Genomic DNA, 25,530 nt, shown 5'->3' on the forward strand with positions numbered 1-25,530 from the left:
GCACCACATCCTCAGTAATAGATTCTTGTAATACAGGCAATCCCTGCGTTACGGAAGAGGTGGGTTCCCAGAAAACAGCCCGTATCACAGTCCTATAGAGTGAAGCAGGGTCTTCTGTGCAAAATTCAAGAACAGCATGTTAAAATACATTTTTTCTCATGATTTGTTTCTATTTTTTCACAAATTTTCTGAGAGTATGTTTTATTCTGTATCTCAAATCTTTGGGTAGAGATTTGTGAATTTTGCGAGGGCGGATTTCTGTAGCCCAAACAGCTGTAATATGCAGTCGCCTGTACTTAATGTCAAGCTAACCGACATATACACCTTCTCCCATTCTCTCTATCATAAAGGTTAAGTTTGTTCACTTCCAATCCATGGGGATCATTCCAGAATTTAGAAAAAATCTGAAAGATCAAAACATTAATCTCTTTTACAAACTTGTGCCATTTGTATATCAGGCCCTGGTGCTTTGTTAGCTTCTCGTACCAATTATTTTTTATGAATATTAATTAATTGAAACTTCACACAAACATTTTAGATCCCCACAATTCCCATCATGTTGTTTCTATCCTTTATGTGATGCAAAATGAAAGACATTAGAAGAGGAATCAGGGTCTTATATGGGTCCCTGAGATATGGAATCAGACGAAAGTATACTGGGGAATAAATAAATGGCTGTTGTTAAATAAAGAGTTTGTATTTAGAAGCACAGTTGTGCAGCTGGTAGACATTCTCACAGCGCCAGAGATCTGGGTTCAATTAGAGACCTGGGGTGCTGACTGTGACCATGTGGGGTTCCCACAGGTTCTCTGATTTCTTCCCACATCCCAAAAGTTCATGTCATAGGAGTAGAATTAGGCGATTGAGCCCATCAAATCTACTCCGCCATTCAATCATGGCTGATCTATCTTTCCCTCAACCTCATTCGCGTTCCTTCTTCCCATATCTTCGACACCCATACTAATCAAGAATCTGTCGATCTCCGCTTTAAAAAACACCCTATGACGGCTTCCACAGCCGTCTGTCGCAATGAATTCCACAGATTCACCACCCTCTCACTAAAGAAATTCCACCTCCTTTCTTAAGGTATGTCCTTTTATACTGAGGGGTTATAAGGTTAATTGGCCACTGTACATTGTCCCAAGTGCAGAGGGTGGTAGAATAGGGGGACAATCGAGAGCACATTAACCTACGGCATCACTTCCTGGTTCGGGAGCTGCAAGGCGTACGAACGGCACCAACTAGACAGGATTGTGAAGACCGCCAGCAGGATTATTGGTGCTCCACTCCCTTTCCTGCTGGACATATACAGGAAGAGATGTATCAGCAGAGCCATCTCCATCATCAAAGACCCCTACCACCCATCGCATCACATATTCTCCATCCTGCCATCTGGGAAGAGGTACAGGAGCATTAGCTGCAAAACCAGCAGGATGCTCCTCAGCTTCTTCCCGCAGGCTATAAGACTGATAAACGGACTTTGCCGCCTGCCAAAGTATCGCGCACCAACCACCAACCTGGACACACTGCAGCAGAGCCACTGTCGTGCCGCTGCCGATCGGAACGCCTGTTGATGTTTAGTAGAGAGTAGAGAGTTTAATTTGTTCATGATATATGTATTTTTATTTCTATTTATTTTTTACTGCACACTGAATGGACACTGGTTGAGCAACGTTTTTTTGTTTCCTCTGGGTATGTGAGTACTCAGGAAAATGACAATAAAGATTACTATACTATAGATGGAAATTTGGGAGAATATGTTACAGGGGAAACTAGTGGAGAATAGGATTGCTGAGAGCTGGCATAGAGTTGATGGATCAAATGGCCTATTTCATAGGGAAATATAGATGTAAGAACCATCCACTTCCAATAAAGACAAATTGATGGTTTGGTGATTCTTCTCTGGTTACCAAGATGTTGGAGTTATTGTAAAAAGACCGTGCACCATCCCAGAAAAGTTACTGTATACAGTTATGAAATTAATTTAATTTAGGTTCCACCAGGTTAATAGTAGCACACCCTCTGGATTTCTGAGTTAAAATGTCTGTTCTGTTTTCAGGTTTACAACAACAAGGCATTTTCCGAGTTCCAGGTTCTCAGAGTGAAGTCAATGACATCAAGAATGCTTTTGAGAGAGGTTAGTTTCAGATGCCTAGTCCCTACCGGGACTTTACTCTGTTAAAGCGTTCTGGACATCTCAATGTACCGTTGATTCTATAATGTGACGTTCAGGTAAATACACAGTGGGAATGTGTATTTACTCCTGCCATTTAGTCAAGAGTCAATGTATAATTCTCATACGTACCAGCAATGGAACAATAAAGTTCTTACGCTGAAGCTTTATAGGCCTGTTAATGCAATAACAACAAATAAATATAAAATATAATCAATAATACAATTAATTAATAGTAAGTAATAGAAGCTTACTAAACTATAGTAGCACAAAACCAAAGTATATAGTACAGCCAAAACAAAGATCATAGTAGATCTTAGTTGCTGGGGTAAGATTGTGATTAGATTGTGCAGTGTTCAAGAGTCTGATGGTTGCTGCAAAGACGTTGTTCTTGTACCTGGAGATCACGGTTCTCAGGCTCCTGTAAATTCTTCCTCATGGTAGTAATGTGATGAGAGCCTGGCCAAGGTGGTCTGTGTCTGGTATGGGAAGAGAGAGAGAGGGAGGGAAGGAGCGGAGGGAGGGAAGAAGGTAGGGGGGGATAGAAGGGGAGGAGAGAAGGGAAGGAGAGGGCCGGCGGCAGGAGCGGGTGCCGGGGTCCGGGTGTGAGCAGAGACCGAGTTTGTAAACGTTGCACCAACCCCCGGCCCAGCCCTCCCTGTATTGTTCACCGCGGGAGAGAGAGGGGGCGGGGCTTTGTGCGTGAAGCACGGCGACTGGAAGGGCGGTAGCGCTGCCCCAGGACCGTGAGGGAACGACCCCTTCTCCCCCTTCTCCATTCCCCCTCACACCCCCTCCCCTTCTACCCCTCTCTCCCCCCTCCACCCGAGGTAGATCTACCTGAGCCGAGAGTAGATTACTCTGGCGCGGGCCCCCCTTAGGGGAGCAGTTGGTCCAATCGGCTTAAGGTCACCCTGGGTAGAAGCGTCAGTGACCCAGGTCCGATCCTGACCTCGGGCGTTTCCGGTGCAGAATTTGCACGTTCTCCCAGTCTTCTTCTTCTTCTTCTTGCGTATGGCGTGCACAGCCTAAAGTTGTAGGACAACTTGCTCTATTTTATCTTATTTGATTGTGCATTCATCGACGTTCTCCCAGTAACAGTGTGGGTTTCCCCTGGGTACTCTGGTTTCCTCGCGCATCCCAAAAACATGTGTACTGGTAGGTTAACTGGCCAGTAAAAATGGCTCCAAGTGTGTACGTTTGTGGATCTGAATGGTTGATGGGAATGTGGGGAGATTACAGGAAATAGAAATGGGATGGCTTTGTGAGGTGGCACAGACTCGATGGGCAAAATGCCCTGATTCTGTGTCATAAGGAATTATGATTCCAAGGTGTAATTCTAATCCAGTGCTTCTGACTTGACAAAGGTATGGTGGGATTACTGCTTTATTTCAAGCTTACTTTGACATCCCACACATTTCAGTGGAATTCCCTGTGATTAACAGATGTTAGGGTAAAATCAATGTTTATTTCACTATGATTATAATCTGTGCACCAAATCGGAATCAAGATCGAGGTGGGAACTATAGCAGGGGCCGTGGTGTTGCGTTGAATGTACGTGGAGAGCTTTTGTTTCCCTGACACTAACAGTTTTAAAAGTAAAACTTCACATATGGCTCATTATCCAACATCAAAGGAGATCACACATCTTAATGGAGTTTTAATGAGTGTTTGGGTTTTGTTAGTAAATTCGTTTTTGACAAATGGTTCAATTAGCCACTCACCTAGAATAAATCCCTTGGGAGATCGAATGGGAAGTGAAATCAGAACTTGTCCAGTTGTGGTCTGAGGTTCACCCATCTCTATAACCTGGGACCACCAGGTTATAGAGTCATAATCAGAGAGAGATACAGCATGGAAAGAGGCTTCTGACATACTGAGTCCATGCCAACCATCAACCACCTATTAGGTACTTTACTTTTAGCTTGCTACAATGGAACAAGTAATGATGTATTCAAACTCCAACTGGACCCCTTTTGACAAATCCTGAAATTGCTTTATCCAGACTATATTTTCTGATCCAGCTTGCCTCTTTGTGCTGATGTCCTGTGTTGCAGACTTTGGTCATGATGTGGAGGGTATCATGTCGTCTCACCCCCAGTAGACCCAGAATGGGCAGCACGAGGCATTAGCCCTCCTCTCGTAGGTCAAAACCCATAGGCAAGAATGCTGCCAGCTGAGCAGCGGACTTTGGACCTGTTCTTAGTTTAGGTTGGCAGAGGCCTGGACTTTCTTGCTGTGGACTGGAGCTGTAATCATCCATTCACATTACAAGAGCCAGCCCTAACTGCCCTACTGAACCGTACAACTTACAAAGCCTTTCACTTTCACACCAGGAGAAGATCCTCTTGTGGAAAACCACAATGAACATGATATCAACTCGGTGGCCGGGGTCCTGAAGCTGTATTTCCGAGGCCTGGAAAATCCAATCTTCCCCAAGGAGAGATTCCTGGATTTGATTTGTTCCATCAGTAAGTATCGGACATTGTTTTCATTCACACTTTGTGTTTACTGATGTTGGCAGATGTTTCAGGGTTTAGACAAGCTGAAGGGGTCTCCTTAGACTTGAGTCTCCATCTGGTGGGCATAGCTATGAGAACACAAGGAAATTGGCATTTGAATAGGCTACTAGGTCCTCAAACCTGCCCTGTTATACAGTGTGTGGGAAGAAACTACAGATACTGGTTCAAATCGATGATAGACACAAAATGTTGGAGTAACCCAGCGGTACAGGCAGCATCTCTGGAGAGAAGGAATGGGTGACGTTTCAGGTCGAGACCCTTTTTCAGACTGTCAGGGGAGTGGGCGGTACAGAGATAAGGAAGTAGATCGATAAGGAAGTGTAAGGTGTGAAAACAGGACAAAGGGAATAGAGATCAAGAAAAATGTAGAATAGATCATTGTTAGTTGGGAGAAGGTGCTAAACACTTTAACTCCCCCTCCCATTCCCACACTGACCTTTCTGTCCTGGGCCTCCTCCATTGTCAGAGTGAGGTCCAGTGCAAATTGGAGGAACAGCACCTCATATTTTGCTTGGGCAGCTTACACCCCAGCGGTATGAACATTGACTTATCTAACTTCAAGTAACCCTTGCTTTCAGTCTCTCTGTTCATCCTCTCCCCCTTCCCAGTTCTCTGACCAGTCTTACTGTCTCCGACTACATTTATCTCATGCTTTGTTGTTACCTTGTCCCAACTAACAATGATCTATTCTACATGTTCCTAGATCTCTATTCCCTTTGTCCTGTTTCCACACCTTACAATTCCTTATCTATACATTTCCTTATCTATGTACCGCCCACTACCCTGTTATCTGTCTGAAGAAGGGTCTTGACCCGAAACAACACCCATTCCTTCTCTCCAGAGATACTGCCTGTCCCGCTGAGTTACTCCAGCATTTTGTGTCTATCTGTTATGCAGTGTGATCTTGGCTGATCTCTGCTGGCCACAGTTCCTCTTCTGCGCTAGTTCCCCGTAGTCTTCACTTTCCCGATCTTTAAAATATTTATCTATCTCCACCTTAAATATATCTAATGATCTGGACTCCACCACTCTGAGACAGATAATTCCAGGTCATCACCTCTGAGAGAACACGTTTATACACACCTTTCTGTTGAATAATTGGTTCCTTATTTTGTAGCTATGTCAGGACCCTTCTCTAGACAGATGATCAGTCTGAAGAAGAGTCCCAAACCAAAACATCACCTATCTATGTTCTCCAGAGATGCTGCCTGACCCACTGAGTTATTCCAGCACCTTGTGTCTTTTTTGGTCAAACGGTATCTGCAGTTCCTTGTGCCTCATCTATCTTGTCAAGAGCTTGTTGATGGGATGAGTGTGGGCCCCAGTGTTTGAGGCAGTGTCTTGTAATAGCTCTATCACATCATGTGCTCAGTGCAGCTACACAGGCAGAGTGTGTGGGCAATATCTGCCTCCCCTCCCTGCCCACATCTCCTGGGACCTTACCAACCTAGCAGGGGAAGGTTGGACCCCTGGTTTATTTACTGCCCAGTATGATGCTTCACTGTTTTCAATTGATTTCCTCAAGAGACTGAAACCAGGACTCCTGTTTTTGTCTCTGTCCCTCCCACTTTGATTCCAAGCTGGGCTCCAAATCATAAACGGTGTTGAGATAGGAAGTGTAGCAGGGGAACAGGTGTTTATGCACGTGCAGAGCTGACAGCAACAGTTCTGTACACATGGCTCATCAGCTGAGGGAGATCAATCATCTTTGTCAGCCCACATACCACACCCGCGTTCTCAGTGAAGCACCTGAGGCAGGTGTGTCTGCAATGCCTGCCTCTCCTCCCTGCCCACATATCCTGGGACCATGCCAACGCCACTGTAACACCCCGCTTTCACCAGGTGGGTGGTCATTGACAGCAGGCTGTAGGAATTGCCTGGTAAATATTTCATCAGAACCATTACCTAAATCTCATCCATTCACCTCTGCACTGTCTCCAAAACATTCTGGTAGTTCCTGCAGTCTGTCCTTAATTACCACCGTTTCCCCACTTCCCTCACTGTGTCTCATTCGCTAACTCTGCCTTCTCCACGGGGGAGAGTGGCAGCTGCCATCTCAGGAAGCAGCCCGTCCCTAACTCCCAGGGGAGGATAACACTCGTCACTGCACAAAGGGGGACCCTGAGTAATGCGAACAATGAAAGTGGGCTGAGTAATTTGGAGGGTAATATGAACCTGACAAGAGGAAGGCTTCAGAGAATGGGAAGGTCATCAAACAGATGGAAGGTTGGGCAATCAGTATGCAGGGGCCATGTGTGTCCTCCAGTTTTAAGCTGCAAACTTTATTCCGATTGTCCGGGTGCAGCCCAGGCACAATCAGCCCATTGTGCGCTTCTAGGAGCAGACTCTGAACAGATTGCAGAGTTGTCAGACTGCTTGTGTGGGCACAAGGCACAGCCTCTCATCGCAAGACACAGAGTTACACAAAACGTTCCCCAACACAAGCAGGCCATTTGCTGGTTTTTGCTGGTGCTTGTGCTCCACTGGAATCTGCATTTAACACATCTACATATCTGCCTATTCCTGTATCACTCTTGAACATGTATACATAGTCTGTAAATCTGCATTGTTATCATAGAATCAGACAGTTGTATGGCACAGAAATGGGCCATTCAGCCCACCACGTCCATGCCGATTATTTTTGTCCATCTACACTAACCTCATTTGCCTACTTTAGGTCCATATACTCTATGTCTTGCCTATTTAAGTGTCTGTATAAATACCTCTTAACGCTAGTGATTGTATCTGCTTCCACCACCTCCTCTGGCAGCACATTCTCAAGCGCATTATCAACCATTCTCATTCTCAGTCTGAAACGTCACCTATTCCTTTTCTCCAGAGATGCTGCCTGAGCCGTTGTTACTCCAGCATTTTGCATCTATCTTCGGTGTAAACCAGCATTTGCAGTTCCTTACTATACATTCTCACTTACTCCTCAGAACTCCTGTGAAACTTCTTCCATTCACCTTAAACCTTTGCCCTTTTGTTTTGATACCCCTACCATGCAAAAAGATTTTGACCATCTACCCTTTTTATATCTCTTATAAACTCATGTACATACATCAGTCACCCCTCAGCCTTGATCATTCTATAGGAAACAAGCCCAGCCTATACAATCTCTTCCCTCAGTTGAAGTTCTCCAAACTAGGCAACAATGCAATCTTCTTTGCACCCTTCCAGCAATGACAATTCTACAGCATGGCACCAGAACTAAACGCAGTACCCAGGGTGTAGCTTGACCAATGTTCTTCCCAGCCTCTCCACATGGTAGGTGAAACCAAGCCTAGGTTTTACCCTGTTAGACACAAATGCTGGCGTAACTCAGCGGGAAAGCAGCATCTCTGGAGAGAAGGAATGGGTGACGTTTTGAGTCAAGACCCTTCTTCAGACAGTTTGTGACATCCAGTGTCAGAATAATGACCAACTCCAAATGCATTTTTAAGCATGTTGCCTGGATTAGAGGATATCAGCTATTAAGAGAGGTAGATCTGGTAGAGGTGTAGGAAGGATCTGCAGATGCTGGTTAAACCGAATATAGACACAAAATGCTTGACTAACTCAACAGGACAGGCAGCATCTATGGAGAGTAGGAACGGGTGACGTTTCAGGTCGAATCTGAAGGGTCTTGACCCGAAATGTCACCCATTCTCTCCATTAGGAGCGGTAGGACAGACTTGGATTGTTTGATTGTTTTTGTTGTAACACTGGAAGTTGAGGGCAGACCTGGTAGAAGTGTATAAAATTATGAGAGGCATAGATATGGTAGACAGTCAGAATCTTTTTCTTAGGGTAGAAATGTCAAAGAATGTAAGAGTAGCTGTCAGGTGAGATGGGCAAAGTTTAAAGGAAATATGCAGGGCAAGTTTTTTACCCAGATGATGAGTGCCTGGAAAAAGCAGTCGGCGATGACAGTGGAGACAGATACAATAGCAACGTTTAAGAGGCTTTCCGATGGACACATTAATATGCAGGGTTTGAGGGATTGAGGGATATGGATCATGTGTAGGCAAATGAAATTAGTTTATCATGGCATTGTGTTCTGCCAAGAACCGAAGGGCCTGTTTCTGTGTTGTAGTGTTCTAGGTTTCTATGTTCCAAGAGTGAAAAGGTTGCATTTATGTTTCTTATTCACAACTCCGCGTACTCTTAAACTTTATACAGCAAGAAAATGCCTTCAACTTCCATCATCATTATTATAGATTATAGAAAATACAAATGCAATCATTTGCCATCTTCCATGATCTCAGGCATCCATGAACATTTCCAACACATTGAATTAACACATGGAATTGTAGTCTGAAGAAGGCTCCCGGCCCGAAACGTCACCCTCCAGAGATGCTGCCTGACACGCTGAGTTACCCCAGCACTTTGTGTCTAACATTGGATTAGCATCCCATTTGCACACAACAAGATTGCACTAGTAGCAAGGAAATAAAAGGACAAAATCAGTATTGGGAAATAAATATCTCAGGACAGCCAGGATATGTCTTGCCATTTGACATCTGTCATATCCAGCAGACATAATGTTGCTTCGGAAACCGTTCATTCAGCAGTGGGAAAGAGTTAGGAAGTTTGTAAGACTCAGTGCTCCTCATGTTGCATTGGGTTGTGTGACCCGTGACCCATTCTGCCTCTGATTGCATTGCCCTCAGGCTGTCCTTGAACCCCGGTTTACAACTTCCCCAGCCTTCTGTGAAATCTATTGATCTTTAAACACAATGACACAACCTCCCTCCCTCCAGGGCAGAGTATGCCAAAGATTCACCAAGATTTGCAAAATAAATTTATCTTCATCCCAATTCTACATGTTTTGCCATGTATCTTAAGACTGTGCCCCTGGTCCTAGACTCCTCTGCCAAAGTGAACCACCTTCCTTGCACACAGCCTGTCGAGCCCTGTGAGAATTTGATAACGTTGGGGGACATCTCCCCTCATTCTACTAAAACTGCGAGAATACGGATTTGGGGTACTCAATCTCTTGTCCGGCAATCATGCCAACCTTCAACCCAAACATACCAAGCTCTGAGTTCTTGAAGCTAGGTCCCACTCATCAAGAAATATAGAGATGCTGGAGGAAGTCAGAACTCAGAGAAAACCTGGGTTCAGTGGTGTTTAATCGAAAGGCAAGGCCAAAGGCAATAAAGGGACCTAGATGTTTTGGAATAGGGGGGGGTGTAAAAGATTTGTATGTCTCCATTTTTTCAACCTGTTGACTTAAACAGAAATGGTAATCGACTAATAGCTTGCATTTGAATCTACTACCCAATATCATACATGGGCCCACAGGGTTAAGCAGTGAAAATGTGAGCAGCTTCTTCCTGCGCCGTTAGGAGTGGGGACTGGTTAAGAGATAAAACACTCAGGCTTTCCCCTCTTGTTCACCCCACAGAGATTGAGAGCGTGGTTGAGCGGGTCCACCACATCCAACAGATCATCGTGACACTCTCACGGACTGTCATCATCGTGATGAGATACCTCTTTGCCTTCCTCAACCAGTGAGTGCCTTCTCCTGCTTCCAAGACCCCTCCCTCTGCTCCTTACGATCGATGCATAGATTTTGAATATCGTTCATCATATATTTCTTTCATTCCATTATCATCCCTGGGGGAAGTTCAAAAGTGGGGCAAAGTAGGTAGTGCTGCTGCCTCACAGCTCCAGAGACCCAGGTTCGATCCCATCCTCTGCTGCTGGAGTTTGGACGTTCTCCCTGTGACAAAGCGAGTTTCCCCCAGGTGAACCGGATTCCTCCCACGACTCACATATGTCAGGGTTGGTGGGTTAATTGGCTGCTGTAAATTGCCCCGAGTGTGTTGGTGATGGGTAGAATCTGAGGGGAAGTTGAAGGGAATGTGGGGAGAATAAAGTTGGATTATTGTAAATGGGAGCTTGGTGGTTAGTATGGACTCAGCAGTCCGAAGGCCCATCTAGATGACTCTCCTGTGCCAGCTGCTTCCCTTCTACCAAGCATCCACTCCTCCTACTAATGTTCATCCTGTGGGTGATTTATTGCCGAGCCTGGTCTTGAGATCTTGCCCATTCCCTGCGAACACTGTGAATGGGATACCACTGAAGTAAGTCAGTAATAGGATCTGAGACTGGCTAAACTCCCCCTTGGCCCAGTGTGGGGAGCACAGTGTTGGCGTTTAGTGCAGGACAGATGGCTTCTGTGGTGTTCAGAGGCCAGGAGTGTACCTGGGGTGGGGGTCAGACAGGGCTAGCATTGGGCTGTGGTGATGTGTTTCTTTGTTCTGCAGTCTCTCCCAGTACAGCGACGAAAACATGATGGACCCCTACAACCTTGCCATCTGCTTTGGGCCAACCTTAATGCCCATCCCTGACAGCCAGGACCCTGTATCCTGCCAAGCCCACGTCAACGAGGTGATCAAAAGCATCATAATGAACCAGGAGGGCATCTTCCCCAGCCACAAGGAGTTGGACGGGCCAGTGTACGAGAAGTGCATGACCGGAGGCGAGGAATACTGGTAGGGAATGGCTGCCAGCAGCCGCATTCACCCACCCACAGTGAGGAAGCTCACCCTGTGACACCATCTCCTTCTCGTCCTCCCTCCATTGCCCTGACGTTAACCTGCGCAGGCAGCACGGGGCTCCCAGGCTAATCGGCCCGTCATCACTGGCTACACTGTCCACCCCTGGCCCAGTGGAACCGAGTACAGTTGTATTCAAACTAAATGCTGAGAGTGCCAGGAACAATCAGTGAGTCGGCAGCATCTGTGAAGAGAGAAACAGAGTTGACGTTTCAGGTCAATAACCTTTCATTGGACCTGCTGTGTTGGCGGTTTTATTCCTGATCTCCACTATCTGCCTCTCGGTTACTGTCACACCCGTACATGGGCAGAAACAGTCTCCACCTTCAGACCCAAGGGGCCTTTCCACCCTTTGTTCCGCAGCTCAGTACCACGTCGTGCGAATGCCACGATGCGGCTGGGCCATGCTGCATGGGGGCCGGCCTGTTGGGTCATCTCCTCTCCGGTGCAGAGTCCTCACTGTGAGGACAATCCTCAGCTGTGAGCACAGCATCGGGTGAGAATTATCAAAGCTGGAGCTCAGCGAATGCAGAACTCAAGACACAAACCTCACCCTGTCACACAATTGGAGAGATAATCCCCCACCTCACGTGATTGGAAAAAAACACACCCTGTCACACAATTGTAAGGCAGCAAAGTGGTGCAGCGGTACAGTTGCTGCCTTGCAGAGCCAGAGACCCGGATACGATTATGACTATGGGTGCTGTCTGTTTTCCCTGTGACTGCGTGGTGCTCCAGTTTCCTCCCACGCTCCAAAGACGTACAGGTTTGTAGGTTAATTGGCTTTGATAAAAAATTTAAAATTGCCCCTAGTGTGTCGGATAGTGCTAGTGTACGGGGTGATTGCTGCTCGGTGTGGACTCTATAGGTTGAAGAGCCTGTTTCCGCACTGCATCTCTTCTTCTTCTTCTTCTTGCGATTGACACATAATTTAAAGGAATAGTTAGATCTCAAGCCGAGTGTTGAGCAGCCAGGTTGTTGTCTCTGCGTCAATGTCTGCCAGGCAAAATCTCTAAAGTCAAAAGTCTAAACAGGTAACACCATCATCCTGGCCTTCGACTCATCAGTCACACTCCCATTCCCTGGGAAAGGCGCTCACTCCGTTTGATGGTAACACCTCCCTCCCCGAGATGTGGTTTCCCTCTGATCCCTGGAACAGCGGTGCCTCGGTTGGCAACTCCGGGTGGGAATGCTGAGACAGGCTGCATGCCTAATCCTCAATGAGACTCAGTGCATGCAGAGGGAGCCCGGCTGACCCCCTCTACCTCTGTTGCAGTGACAGTCCCCACAGTGAGCCGGGGGCCATTGACGAAGTGGACCACGACAACAGCACCGAGCCCCACACCAGCGATGACGGTAAGTCAAGGACCACCACTCCATGAACAGCGGCATGGACACTGACAGGAGGGGGTGGGATGCAGCTGTACCTCCCTCCCCAGAGTCAACTCTGAGCAGACACACAACTGGCAGCACTGCATAGCAGCCTGGCTGATTGCAGGGACATTTCCCGTAGCCCATCCAACATGTCCTGGGTTGTAGACTTCATATCCACACCCTGGCTGGGAGAGTAGATGTTACAATCACCGGCTTCTCAAAAATGTGACAATCTCAATATTGCCTTGAATTCTGGCACTCAAACCAGTGTTTCAGCCTCCCAAAGTTACACATCATCGTATAACACCTCCCAAAGTTACACACCATCCCATAAATCTGCCCAGTGTTACACACCAACCCACACAGCCTCCCACATACTCTCCCAGTGTTACACTGTCCTACACACTCTCCCAGTGTTACACTGTCCCACACACACACTCTCCCAGTGTAACACACTGTCTCACATTCACTCTCCCAGTGTTACATACTGCCCCTCATACACTCTTCCAGGGTTACACATAGGGTTGCCAACTGTCCCGTATTAGCCGGGTCTTCCCACATTTTGGGCTAAATTGGTTGGTCCCGTATGTGACTGCCCTTGTCCCGTATTTGACTGCTACTACTTGGGTTGAGGGGACTGTCGGGTCGGAGCGCCGCGACCGGCCCCGCCTCACCCGTCCCAACGTAGTGCAGCCCATGGAATGCAGCTGCAGCGCCTCGTCCATGGCCCTGTCGGTCGGGAGTCCAGCCAGCTGTCCGACCTTTGGACCTTCGCTTACCGCTGACACCACCACCCCTCCTTCTCATGGCCGATCATCGGTTCATGAGTTGGATGGGGTGCCAGACCTTGCGGGCCAAAATTCCTCAGCTGGCCCAACGGCTGGGCTTTGTGCGCAGTCCAGCACCCGGGCCAACTCATCATTCGCCCAGCCACGGCCGAGTCGGTCAACAGATTGCCGTCGGAAATTTGTCCCGTATTTTGACCTTTTGTCCCTTATTTGGGAGTGAGAAAGTTGGCATCCCTAGTTACACACTGTCGAACATACACTCTCCCAGTGTTACACACTGTCCCACACACACTCGCTCAGTGTTACACACTCAGTGGGCCAAAGGACCTGTTCCTGTGCTGGGTGATTCTATCTCCACAAGCCGTCCTTTCTTTCAAGGTGGCTGGTGTGTGCTTCCCTCTAGTGAGCTGTCTGACACACTGTACCTTCAGCACTCTGTGCTGCTCCTGTAGTGTGATGTTCCTGCTGTAGAGTCTTAAAACCCTGTCCCACTGCACGAGTTCATTCAAGAGTTCTCCTCGAGTTTGCCCTGATTCGAACTCAGAGATTTACGGTAATGGCCGCTCGTAAGTACTTGGGGCTCTTGTGGACAATTTTCAACATGTTGAAAAATCTTCACGATTCTTCCCGAGCTTACCTGCCGTTAGCGAGTCTTCCCTAGTACCTGCCGTTAGCTTTACGAGCCGCTAAGAGACGTCCCCGAGCTCCGACGTACCCGCTACGTTCATTCTACGTGCTTACCACGAGTTTGATTTCTTTTTAAACTCGTGAGAGCACTTGAATGAACTCGCACAGTTAGTCTTTCAGAGTGCTGTCCTTTCATCAGAGCTAACGGGTAATGAAGCTTTTGCATTTGTTGTACATTTCACCTGGGCAGCTAGATCTGCTCATCCCTCCCAGACTCTCCAGCTGTGCTTTGGTATTCCAGCCTCCACAGTGTTGTGCCTTTGAGTTATCTGCATGTGATGCAGAGAACATTCTACTCTTTGTTCCATAAAGGATTCTAAAGCACAGATTTATTATGAAGTTAAATCAGTGCCATGAAATGTCAAGTGAATTCTCACAGGATTAGACAGTTTCCTCCTACATTCCAAAGACGTACAAGTTTATAGGTTAATTGGCTTGTAGGATGAATGTTAGTGTGCGGGGAGCGCTGGTCAGCGTTGACTCAATGGGCTGAAGGTCCTGTTTCCGCGCTATATCTCTAAACTGAACTAAACTTCTAAAAGTATAATGTTTAACGTATACTGTCTCTAACCTCTGTAGAGATAGAGCAGATTGAAGCTATCGCCAAGTTCGATTACGTTGGCCGGACACCACGGGAGCTGTCGTTCAAGAAAGGAGCCTCTCTGCTGCTGTACCACCGAGCCTCGGAGGACTGGTGGGAGGGGAGGCACAACGGGCTGGACGGTCTGATTCCACATCAGTACATTGTGGTGCAGGACATGTGAGTGTCTCTCCCCGGGGCAAGAGCGGTCTCCTCGAGGTGGACATCCCTCACTGCACAACCAGCAAAACGGGAGAAGGAACTTGATCTTAAAAAGATCTGCACGCAGAACTTCACCTGAGCAATAAGGATTCATGTCCTTCATGGATACTTCTCAGCCCTGCCACCTTCTGACTGGTAGGATCACCACAGGAGAGCCTCCTAGGCCAAGAGATCATATGGTCATAAGGAACAGGCCATTCAGCCCATCAAGTCTACACCGCCATTCAGTCATGGCTGATCTATCTCTCCCTGCTAAGTCCATTCTCCTGCCTTCTGACACCTGATCACAAGGAAAATACACAGCGAAATAACAGGTTGAGGCTACAGCTCCTCGCCTACCCTGTTATTCAGTATGATCATGGCTGATCTGCCCCAGGCCTCAGGAAATGTGCCAATTCCCTTTGATCTTGCATTTCCTGATCTTTCCAATATTTATTGACCTCCCTTTCAATAATTCCAACAATCTGACTTCCACAGGACTCCTGGGGAGAGAATTCCAGATTCACCACACTCTGTGAAAAGTTGCTCCCACACACCCGTTTTAAATAACCGCCTCTAATCTCGTGACTATGTCCCCTTGTTTGGTGTATTATTGTCATGTGTACTGATATACAGTGAACAGCCTGATTTGTGAGCTATCCAGTCAAATCATACTATACATGCGTATAATCAAGCTATACACAAATACAACAGGTACTACAAAGAGAAAAGTACAGGTCCTCCACCAATTTTCCGGCAACTGATGGTCCAGCGCCTCCTTTAATCTGGACGAGAGCATTTGAAATCCCCCTCAAAGTCCCCACCCCGAAAATGTGGAACCTAGACTGGGTGAGGCGGCCGCTCTCGACCTCATCGGGACTGCTGCGGACGGACTTCCAATCAGCGGGTTGAATTTGTCCCCCTGTGGCCGGGGCTCTGGACCGGTAAACTGGACTCTGAACTCTCCCTTCCCATAACCAACATCCGAGGCCGATTTTGCGGGCCAGTATCTCAGCTCCCCGGTGGCTTAGGTGGACAGTACCGATACCGTTGGACTCCTCTCGGAGGCCATGACCTCTGTTAGTCCCACAAAACTGATAATCGGGCAAGGTTCTGCAAACAAGGATGCGGGAAAATCAGGGGTGAACCTGTAACCAGCATTCAGAATATAGAGCCACCTTGGCTGATAGTTATAGAGTCATAGCATGGAGCATACAGCATGGAAACAGGCCCTTTGGCCCAACCTTCCCATGCCGACCAAGAGGCTTCAGTCCCAGCTGCCCGCGTTTAGCCCGTGTCCCTCTAAACTTTTCCTATCTAAATATCTGTATAAATGCCTTTTAAATTTTGTTATAGTACCTGCCTCAATTACCTCCTCCAGCAGCTCATTCCATATACCCATCACCCTCTGTTGGAAAAAGTTACCCTTCAGGTTGCTATTAAATCTTTCCCCTTCACCTTAAACCCATGTCCCCTGATTCCTGAATTGTAGGTAAAAGGCTCTGTGCATTTACCCTATCTATTCCCCTCATGATCTTATACATCTCTATAAGATCACCCCTCTTAAGTCCTCGCCTGCCCAACCTCCCCCTATAGCTCAAACGCTCGTCCTGGCAACATCCTCGTAAATCTTCCTGGCACTCTTTCCAGCTTAACAACATCCTTCCTATAGCAAGGTGACGAGAACTCAACACAATACTCCAAATGTGACCTCACGGATGTCTTGTACAATTGTAACATAACATCCCAACTTCTATACCCTGACTGACGAACTCCAAACTTACCAAATGCTTTGATTAAGTCAATAGGTGGGCGGCGCGACCTTCGTCAGCAGCGGCCTCTGCAGTCCGTCTGCGTTTTTATTATTTTATGTCTTATGTTTTTATGTAGTTTTTGTTATTTTTGTTGGGGTATGTGTGTGGGGGGGTGGGGGTGGTGTGGGGGGGAGGGGGTAACTTTTAAATCTCTCCCTGCACGGGAGACCCGACCTTTTCTTTGTCGGGTCTCCGTTGTCGTTGGGGCTGCAACGAGGAGCGGCCTCCAACAGGAAGACCGGGGGCTGTGGTGCCGACTACTCACCTCACCGTCGCGGAGCTGGCCGAGTCCAGAGCGGGTGGAGCTGTGGTGGACGCTGCTGCGACCCGACCCCCGGAGATTCGGAGGCTGCAACTGCGGGTTTGGCGGGCGGCACCGGGAGCCCGCGGGTCCCTGGAGGGAGACCGCTTTCCAGGGCTTCCGCAACGGCGACTTCTCCTGCCCGAGTTGCGGGGTTGAAGAGCTCCTGGAGCGGGGCCTTACAGCACCGCCCCGCGCGGCTTGGAATGGCTGCGGGACTGCGAGCGCGCGCCGGGGGCTCTAACACCAAGACCCGGTGTGCGGCCTTGCATCACCCGGCGTGGCTTTAATGGCCGCGGGACAATTCGCCATCGCCCGCCGGGGGCTTTGACTTTGACTTTGACTCTGACATCGGGGGGGAGAGTGCAGTGGAGAGATAAGTTTTTTTGGCCTTCCATCACAGCAATGTGATGGATGTTTATGTAAATTATGTTGTGTCTTGGGTCTATTTGTTTGTAATGTATGGCTGCAGAAACGACATTTCGTTTGGACCTCAAGGGGTCCAAATGACAATAAATTGAATTGTATTGTATTGTATTGTAAAATAGACAATAGACAATAGGTGCATGAGGAGGCCATTCGGCCCTTCGAGCCAGCACCGCCATTCAATGTGATCATGGCTGATCATCCCCAATCAGTACCCCTTTCCTGCCTTCTCCTCATATCCCCTGACTCCGCTATTTTTAAGAGCCCTATCTAGCTCTCTCTTGAAAGCATCCAGAGAACCTGCCTCCACCGCCCTCTGAGGCAGAGAATTCCACAGACTCACCACTCTGTGAGAAAAAGTGTCTCCTCGTCTCTGTTCTAAATGGCTTACTTCTTATTCTTAAACTGTGGCCCCTGGTTCTGGACTCCCCCAACATCGGGAACATGTTTCCTGCCTCTAGCGTGTCCAAACCCTTAACAATCTTATATGTTTCAATGAGATAACCTCTCATCCTTCTAAACTACAGAGTGTACAAGCCCAGCTGCTCCATTCTCTCAGCATATGACAGCCCCGCCATTCCGGGAATTAACCTTGTAAACCTACGCTGCACTCCCTCAATAGCAAGAATGTCCTTCCTCAAATTAAGTCCATATAGACAGCGTCTACGGTTTTGCCCTGGTCAATCTTTCTGGTTACTTCTTCAAAAAACTCAATCAGATTCGTGAGACACGATGTCCCTCGCACAAAACCATGCTGAATATCCCTCAACAGTCCCTGTGTATACAAATCCATATATATCTTATCCCTCAGAATACTCTCCAGTAATTTGCCTACCACAGACGTTAGGCTCAATGGTCTGAAGTCCCCAGGCTTTCCTTGCAGCCCTTCTTTATTCAACATTGCCTTTTCTCACTTCACTGTGTCTAATTATACATTTTAGCCAGGGCGACTGAAATTTCTTCCCACAGTATCCTCGGATATATCTGATCAGGCCCAGGAGATTTATCTACCTTCATACGCTTTAAGACGTCCGACCGTAATACACTTACTCGACCATAATACGGACTGTCCTCAAGACATTTCAATTAACTGTCACCATATCCCCAATCTTCATGTCTTTCTTCATGATAGAAACTGAGGAGAAATACGCATTGAGGACCTTGCCCATCTCCTCTGGCTCCACACAAAGATGACCAATTGGGCTTCTGAGGGGCCCTATTCTCTCTTTAGTTACGCTCTTTCCCTTAATGTACATAAAATCTCTGGATTTTCCATAATATTATCTGCCAGAGCTATCTCCAGTCCCGTTTGCCCTCCTGATTTCCTTTTTAAAGTTTGCTCCTCAGTTCCCAGAACTCCTCCAGGGATACACTTGAACCTAGCTGTCTATACCTGTCCCATGCCCCCTTCTTTTTCCTGACCAGAGCCACAACTTCTCTTTAGTCCATGCTTCCTAACTGCCACCTGCCATTCCCTTCACTCTAACAGGGATGTGCATGCCTCAAACCCTTGCTGATCACACTTTTAATACCATCCCGCTTTCCAGACGTTCCATTGCCCCCAAACAATCTATTCCAATCAACTCAAGCGAATTCCTGACTAATACCATCAATGTTGGCCTTGCCCCACTTCAGAATTTTAACTTGTGGGACTGTCTGCCTCGCTCCATAACCAATTTAAAGTTAATAGAACAGTGGTCGCTGGTCCCAAAGGGCTCACTCACTGACACTTCAGTCTCTTTCCCTTCCCAATTTCCTAAGCGTAGATCAAACTTTGCCCTCTCCCGTGTAAAGCCCTCTACATATTGTCCAAGGAAACTTTCTTGAACACATTTGATAAAATCGACCTTGTTTAATCCTGTGAAAATATGACAGTCCCATTCGATACTAGGAAAGTTAAAATCCCATACTATGACAACGTTATTAGTTCTGTAGCTGCCTGCAATCTCCTGGCATATTTGCTCATCTAATTCACATTGACTTTTTGGGGGCCTGCAGTATACTCCACAAAAGGTGATCATCGCCTTTTTATGTCTCAGCTCCACCCATACAGACTCACTGGACGAACGATGTCATCTCAGATTACTGCCGTGACATTCTCTTTGATCAATAAAGCAACACACCATCCTCTTTTACCCCTACCTCTATCATTTAGCTGCTTTGCCTCTCCTTCTCTTAGCCAGGGTTCTCACTTCACCCAGCATCACTGAAACAGATGATCTGGTAATCATTTACATAGTGAATCAGTAAGCAGATAAATTTCCCAGACTATAATGCTACAAAGCTGCTTTATATATGTGAGTTTTTAAATGGAGGAATATTAACCTCTGGCTCCAGTTCAGGTACATAGACAATTCAACTCTTGTCTCTTGGTTCTCCCCTCAGGGACGATGCTTTCTCAGACAGCCTCAGCCAGAAAGCGGACAGTGAGGCCAGCAGTGGGCCGCTCCTGGATGATAAGGCCTCGTCGAAGAACGATCTCCAGTCCCCATCAGACAACTTGCCAGAGTTTTCCTTCGGAGGCGTCCTGGGCAGGTATGGCCATCCTTTCTCCGCCCACAATGCCCATTCAGTTGTGGGCTCTCGGAGGCTGCGTTTCGGGTTGAGAAGTTTGAAGAAGGGTCTCGACCCGAAACGTCGCCCATTCCTTCTCTCCAGAGATGCTCTCCAGAGATGCTGAGTTACTCCAGCATTTTGTGTCTACCTTCGATTTAAAGCAGCATTTGCAGTTCTTTACTAGACAGTCAGTCATTGAAGCTCTGTTTGGAATAGAGGAAGGGTTTGATTTAAAAAGTCATTCATATCGTTTAACTAACTAGTAGTAAGCTGTACTTCCTGGGGCTCTGGGTGCATCAGGTATTTGGGAGACGTGGGGATAGTCACATTGCATTGCCCTCGCCCCCCTCCCCATCCCAAACAAGTTTAATATCAGTGGTCGTCCTGATAATCTCCCACCTCAGTCGGAAGATTAGTCACCCTTCACTTGGGAGGACACGAAACTGAGACATGAAACCAAGACTTCCTTGCCCGCTCAGATTATTGTAAAGCCAGCACAATGGTGCAGGTAGAGCCACTGCTTGACACCTCCAGAAACCTGAGTTAGAAACAGAAACATAGAAAACAGGTGCAGAAGTAGGCCATTTAGCCCTTCGAGCCGGCACCGCCATTCAATATGATCATGGCTGATCATCCAAAATTAGTACCCCGTTCCCTCTTCTCCCCATATCCCTAGATTCCGTTAGTCCAAAGAGCTATCTTAGGGTTCGATCCTGACACCGGGCAGTGCCAGTGTGGAGTTTGCAAATTCTCGCTGTGATCACGTGCTCCTGTTCCCTCCCACATCCCAAAAGCATGTGGGTTGGTAGGTTAATTAGGCTCTGTACATTGCCCCTGGTAGGTAGGTGAGTGGCAGAAGCTGGGAGACGTTGATGGTAACATTTGGAGAGTAAATGGGATTAGTATGGGATTTGTGCTTGATGGTCAGTATGTACCTGGTGTGCCGAAGGGCCTGATTCTATGCTGTATAATTCTATTTTTTTTTAAATCCATATTTTCTTATGACATAGGCCATTCAGCCCATCGAGTTTATGCCGGCTCACAGAGCAATCCATTCCCCCACAAATTTTCCCTGCAACCTATTCTCCCCACATTCCCATCAATTTCCCCTCAGATTCTACCACTCATCTACACCCTTGGGACAACTAACAACATCCAATTAACCAACCTGCCCGCACGTGTGAGAAAACCAGAGAAACTGTGGGAAAGCCACTTGGTCACAGGGAGAACTTCACATAGAAAGCAGCTGAGGTTAGGATCAAACCCGGATCTCTGCAGTACGGCAGCAGCTCTACTCGCTGTGCTGTCGGCAGCATTTTGAACAAAAGCAGTGTCCTGACCAAGCCTTCAATGGACGTCACTGCAGTTGGCGGTTGTGCCCCAACATTGCTTCATCTCTGATGACAAACACACTTCAATTGTCCTCCATTGTCTGTGACCCTGGAGACAATTATCTGAATGATACCAATGCCTGCCTTTCTGTTTCAGGGTGCGACTAAGGTCGGACGGTGCCGCCATCCAGCGCCGTCGGAGCGGCGGCGATGCACACAGCCCAGTCAGGGGGTCTGGACCGGCCATTGACACCCCACCACGGGCTGCCGCCTGCCCTAGCAGCCCCCACAAGATCTCCGTCAACCGGAGCCGGATGGAGAGCCCAGAGAAGAGGCGGCTGGCCGCCTTCGGCAGCGCCGGAAGCATCAACTATCCCGATCGGAAGAATCTGGGAGAGGGTCTTCCTATGCGGCAGACCTCTCTCTCCACCCGCCACAGCAGCCTCGGCGATCACAAGGCCCTGGAGGCGGAGGCACTGGCCGAGGTAAGGGGATGGCAGATGAGGGAGGCATTGCAAAGGGGCAAGGCAGGCGGCTGCCTCAGGGATGAGCTGGGGCAACACCACGGCTCTGCGGCTCAAAGTCTTCTCCGACCTGTCAGTGTTCCCACTCCGGATCCACAGACAATGGATGTGAGGAATAGGAAGAGCCACTGCACATTGTCGAAGCCCTTGGCCTCTCCTCTTGACAAATGCAATAGACAATAGATAATAGACCTCGTCTCCGTTCTAAATGGCTTACTCCTTATTCTTAAACTGTGGCCCCTGGTTCTGGACTCTCCCAACATCGGGAACACGTTTCCTGCCTCTAGCGTGTCCAAACCCTTAACAATCTGATATGTTTCAATGAGATAACCTCTCATCCTTCTAAACTCCAGAGTGTACAAGCCCAGCTGCTCCATTCTCTCAGCATATGACAGTTCCGCCATCCCGGGAATTAACCTTGTAAACCTACGCTGCACTCCCTCAATAGCAAGAATGTCCTTTCTCAAATTAGGGGACCAAAACTGCACACAATACTCCAGGTGTGGTCTCACTAGGGTTCTGTACAACTGCAGAAGGACCTCTTTGCTCCTACATTCGATTCCTCTTGTTATAAAGGCCAACATACCATTCGCTTTCTTCACTGCCTGCTGTACCTGCATGCTTACTTTCATAGACTGATGTACAAGGACCCCCAGATACCGTTGTACTTCCCCTTTTCCCAACTTGACGCCATTTAGATAGTAATCTGCCTTCCTGTTTTTGCTACCAAAGTGGATAACCTCACAGTTATCTGCATTAAACTTAATCTGCTATGCATCTGCCCACTCCCTCAACCTGTCCAAGTCACCCTGCATTCTCATAGCATCCTCCTCACAGTTCACACTGCCACCCAGCTTTGTGTCATCTGCAAATTTGCTAATGTTACTTTGAATCCCTTCATCCAAATCATTGATGTATTTGTAAATAGCTGCGGTCCCAGCACCGAGCCTTGCGGTACCCCACTAGTCACTGCCTGCCTGAAAGGGATCCGTTAATCCCTACTCATGTTTCCTGTCTGCCAACCACTTCTCTATTCATGTTAGCACTCTACCTCCAATACAATGTGCCCTAATTTTGACCACTAATCTCCTATGTGGGACCTTATCAATCTTTGAGGAACTTGAGGTGAGGGGGCAATGATTTAATGGGAACCTGAGGGGCAACTAAGAGTTGTTGGTATATGGAATGAGCTGCCGGAGGAGGTAGTTGAGGCAGGTACTATCTCTATGTTTAAAATAAATTTGGACAGATACATGGATAGGATTGGTTTAGAGGGATATGGAACAAACTCAGGCATGTGGGACTTAGTGTAGATGGGGCATGTTGGTAGGTGTGGGCACGTTGGCCGAAGGTCTTGTTTTCCGTTGCAGGATGTTCTATGATGTTCTCTAGACTTGAGGGCTTGAGCAATGAAGAGAGACCAGATAAGCACAGAGTGGTTTTCCTTGAGCAAAAGAGGCAAGACCTTATTAGGTTTATAAAATTACGAGGACCATATACTGGGTGGATGATCAAAGACAATTTTCAGGCGTAGAGCCTAAAACTAAAAGCATCAGGTTTAAGGTAAAATATTTTTAAGGGACCTGAGGGACGCACTTTTCACACAGACGGTGGTGGGTATGTGAGCTGGCAGAAGAACTGGTAGAAATGGATACAACATTTAAATAGCAGGTACACCGAGAAGAAATGTTTGAAGGGGTGTGGGTAAACACAGGCAAATAGGATTAGTGTAGACAGGCAAACACAAAATGCTGGAGTAATTCTGGAGAGAAGTGATGGGTGGTGTTACGGGTCGAGACCCTTCTTCAGACTGTAGACGGTACTTAGTGTGGACAAGCACCTTGGCTGGCATGGATGAGTTGGGCCGAAGGGCTCATTTCTGTCTGCTATAATTCAATGACTCGAGCCAGCTCATTATCGTTGCTTTAGTTCTGGGGCTAATGTTCCTGTTTTCTCTCTGACCAGGACATAGAGAAGACCATGAGCACGGCGCTGAACGAGTTGCGTGAGCTGGAGCGCCAGAACACGGCCAAGCAGGCGCCAGACGTGGTGCTGGACACCCTGGAGCAGATGAAGAGCCCGCAGACTGGAGCTGCCAATTCTGAGCCGGCCAGCCCGCTGCACACCATTGTCATCCGCGACCCCGACGCTGCCATGCGGCGCAGCTCCAGCTCCTCCAGCGAGATGATGACCACCTTCAAGCCGGCCCTGTCAGCACGGCTGGCCGGCTCCCAACTCAGGCCCCCGCCCGTGAGACCGGTTCGGCCAGTCATCCAGCACCGCTCCAGCAGCAGCGGCAGCAGCTCGGGGGTGGGCAGCCCAGCCGTCACCCCCACCGAGAAGGTCTTCCCCAACAGCGGCACTGACAAATCCGGCACCATGTGACCCCGACCGCCTCCGGAGCTCCGCTCCGAGGGCACAGCTCGGGCCTACTTCCGGTGAGAGCACCGGACGCCGGGCTCATTCCCAGCCTGAAGCACCACCTGACCAATGGAAGGAAGCCTTCCCGCATCGTACTTCCGTTCCAATCCTTTTAATCAACTAGACGGGGATGGATGTGCAGTCACAATCGCACCCGGTGAAACGGACCTCTCTGGGAACCACTGGCAATTCACAGAGCAGGTCCCCTGAGAGAACGGCCCTCTCCCTGCACGTACTGAGCATGCTCTGGAGAGCTGGCAACCCAAGCAATACAAGGAGGAACAAGGACCACGTGCTGTGGGAAGTGAACGACGGAATGAGAGGGGAGTGAAGCAACAAAGCACGCATCATCTCAGCACTGACTGAGAACCTGTGGGAGTTCGTCCTTCAGTTTCTTCCCCCCCCCCCCCCCCCCCCCCCCCCCCCCCAAGCTGCCCTCCCTTACCCACACCCAACTGTTGAGGTTACACCACAAATCAACTCTCTGGCACCCAGTATCGACGCTATAAATAGATGACAATGGCAAGCGCTTTGCTCCACCTGCTTGTAGTGGGCAAGGTGGGGATGGGAGGGGGGTGTGGGCGATGACATATAAATATTGTAGCACAGTATTACAAGTTTAATTAATTAATATCGCAATTGTACTTAATGCGGCATAACGTAACAATAATATGGAATTTAGGCAAAGAGTGTGTGTTTAAAATATGTAGATTAACTTATCCTACTTTTTGTGAAACATTTAATCAATGTAGTATTCCTTTTGTAAGAAAATGTTCTCAATGTACATAGTGTCACTGAAACAGGCAAAGGCACTGCGTGATAATTAATGTGATAATTCAACATCTCCTTTGACATCACATTGTCATGAAGGTTCTTTGAGTTTACATTAGGCTTTGGAAGGGGTGGGGGAAGTTTTCTGAGGATTGATGGGTGCTGCATGGTTAACACCATCATACACATCAGAAAAGATTCACATAGAAACAGGTCCTGAGAGATGGAGGTTTCTGCGGACATTCTGTACTCTCTGCCTCTTCATTTGTTGAAGACAGCAATACAAGCTTTGTAGCTGGAAGCTCTAATAACTCAGCACAGGACAGGGACAGAACCAGACTCCTGGCATTTAGTGTGTGCTTAGTCAAGTGTTGATGCCGTTCCCAAAGCCATGTTGACAAAGTTCATCAACCTACTGACAAGCCATCCTGATTAATAAAGCAGAGACAGGCCCTTCAGCCCAACTAGTCCATGTCAAGTAAGATGTCTACCTAAGCATCACATTTGCTTGCATTT

The 25,530-nt window shown here is 47.9% G+C and overlaps 1 protein-coding gene across 2 annotated transcripts in view; it reads left to right on the forward strand.

Moving 5' to 3' along the window:
- srgap3 (SLIT-ROBO Rho GTPase activating protein 3) overlaps positions 1 to 25,095 on the forward strand; it is a 190,716-nt gene extending 165,621 nt beyond the window's left edge. For both annotated transcript variants that reach the window (XM_033036793.1, XM_033036794.1), the window contains exons 14-22: positions 2,060 to 2,137; positions 4,510 to 4,644; positions 10,085 to 10,190; positions 10,950 to 11,177; positions 12,517 to 12,596; positions 14,669 to 14,849; positions 19,797 to 19,946; positions 21,456 to 21,783; positions 23,788 to 25,095. In XM_033036793.1, the coding sequence (XP_032892684.1) occupies positions 2,060 to 2,137; positions 4,510 to 4,644; positions 10,085 to 10,190; positions 10,950 to 11,177; positions 12,517 to 12,596; positions 14,669 to 14,849; positions 19,797 to 19,946; positions 21,456 to 21,783; positions 23,788 to 24,207 (1,706 nt within the window). In that variant the 3' untranslated portion in view covers positions 24,208 to 25,095. The remainder of the gene's footprint in view (positions 1 to 2,059; positions 2,138 to 4,509; positions 4,645 to 10,084; positions 10,191 to 10,949; positions 11,178 to 12,516; positions 12,597 to 14,668; positions 14,850 to 19,796; positions 19,947 to 21,455; positions 21,784 to 23,787) is intronic.
- Positions 25,096 to 25,530: the final 435 nt, after the last annotated feature.

The sequence above is a fragment of the Amblyraja radiata genome, chromosome 18 (assembly GCF_010909765.2).
Source record: "Amblyraja radiata isolate CabotCenter1 chromosome 18, sAmbRad1.1.pri, whole genome shotgun sequence".
Classification (NCBI taxonomy): domain Eukaryota; kingdom Metazoa; phylum Chordata; class Chondrichthyes; order Rajiformes; family Rajidae; genus Amblyraja; species Amblyraja radiata.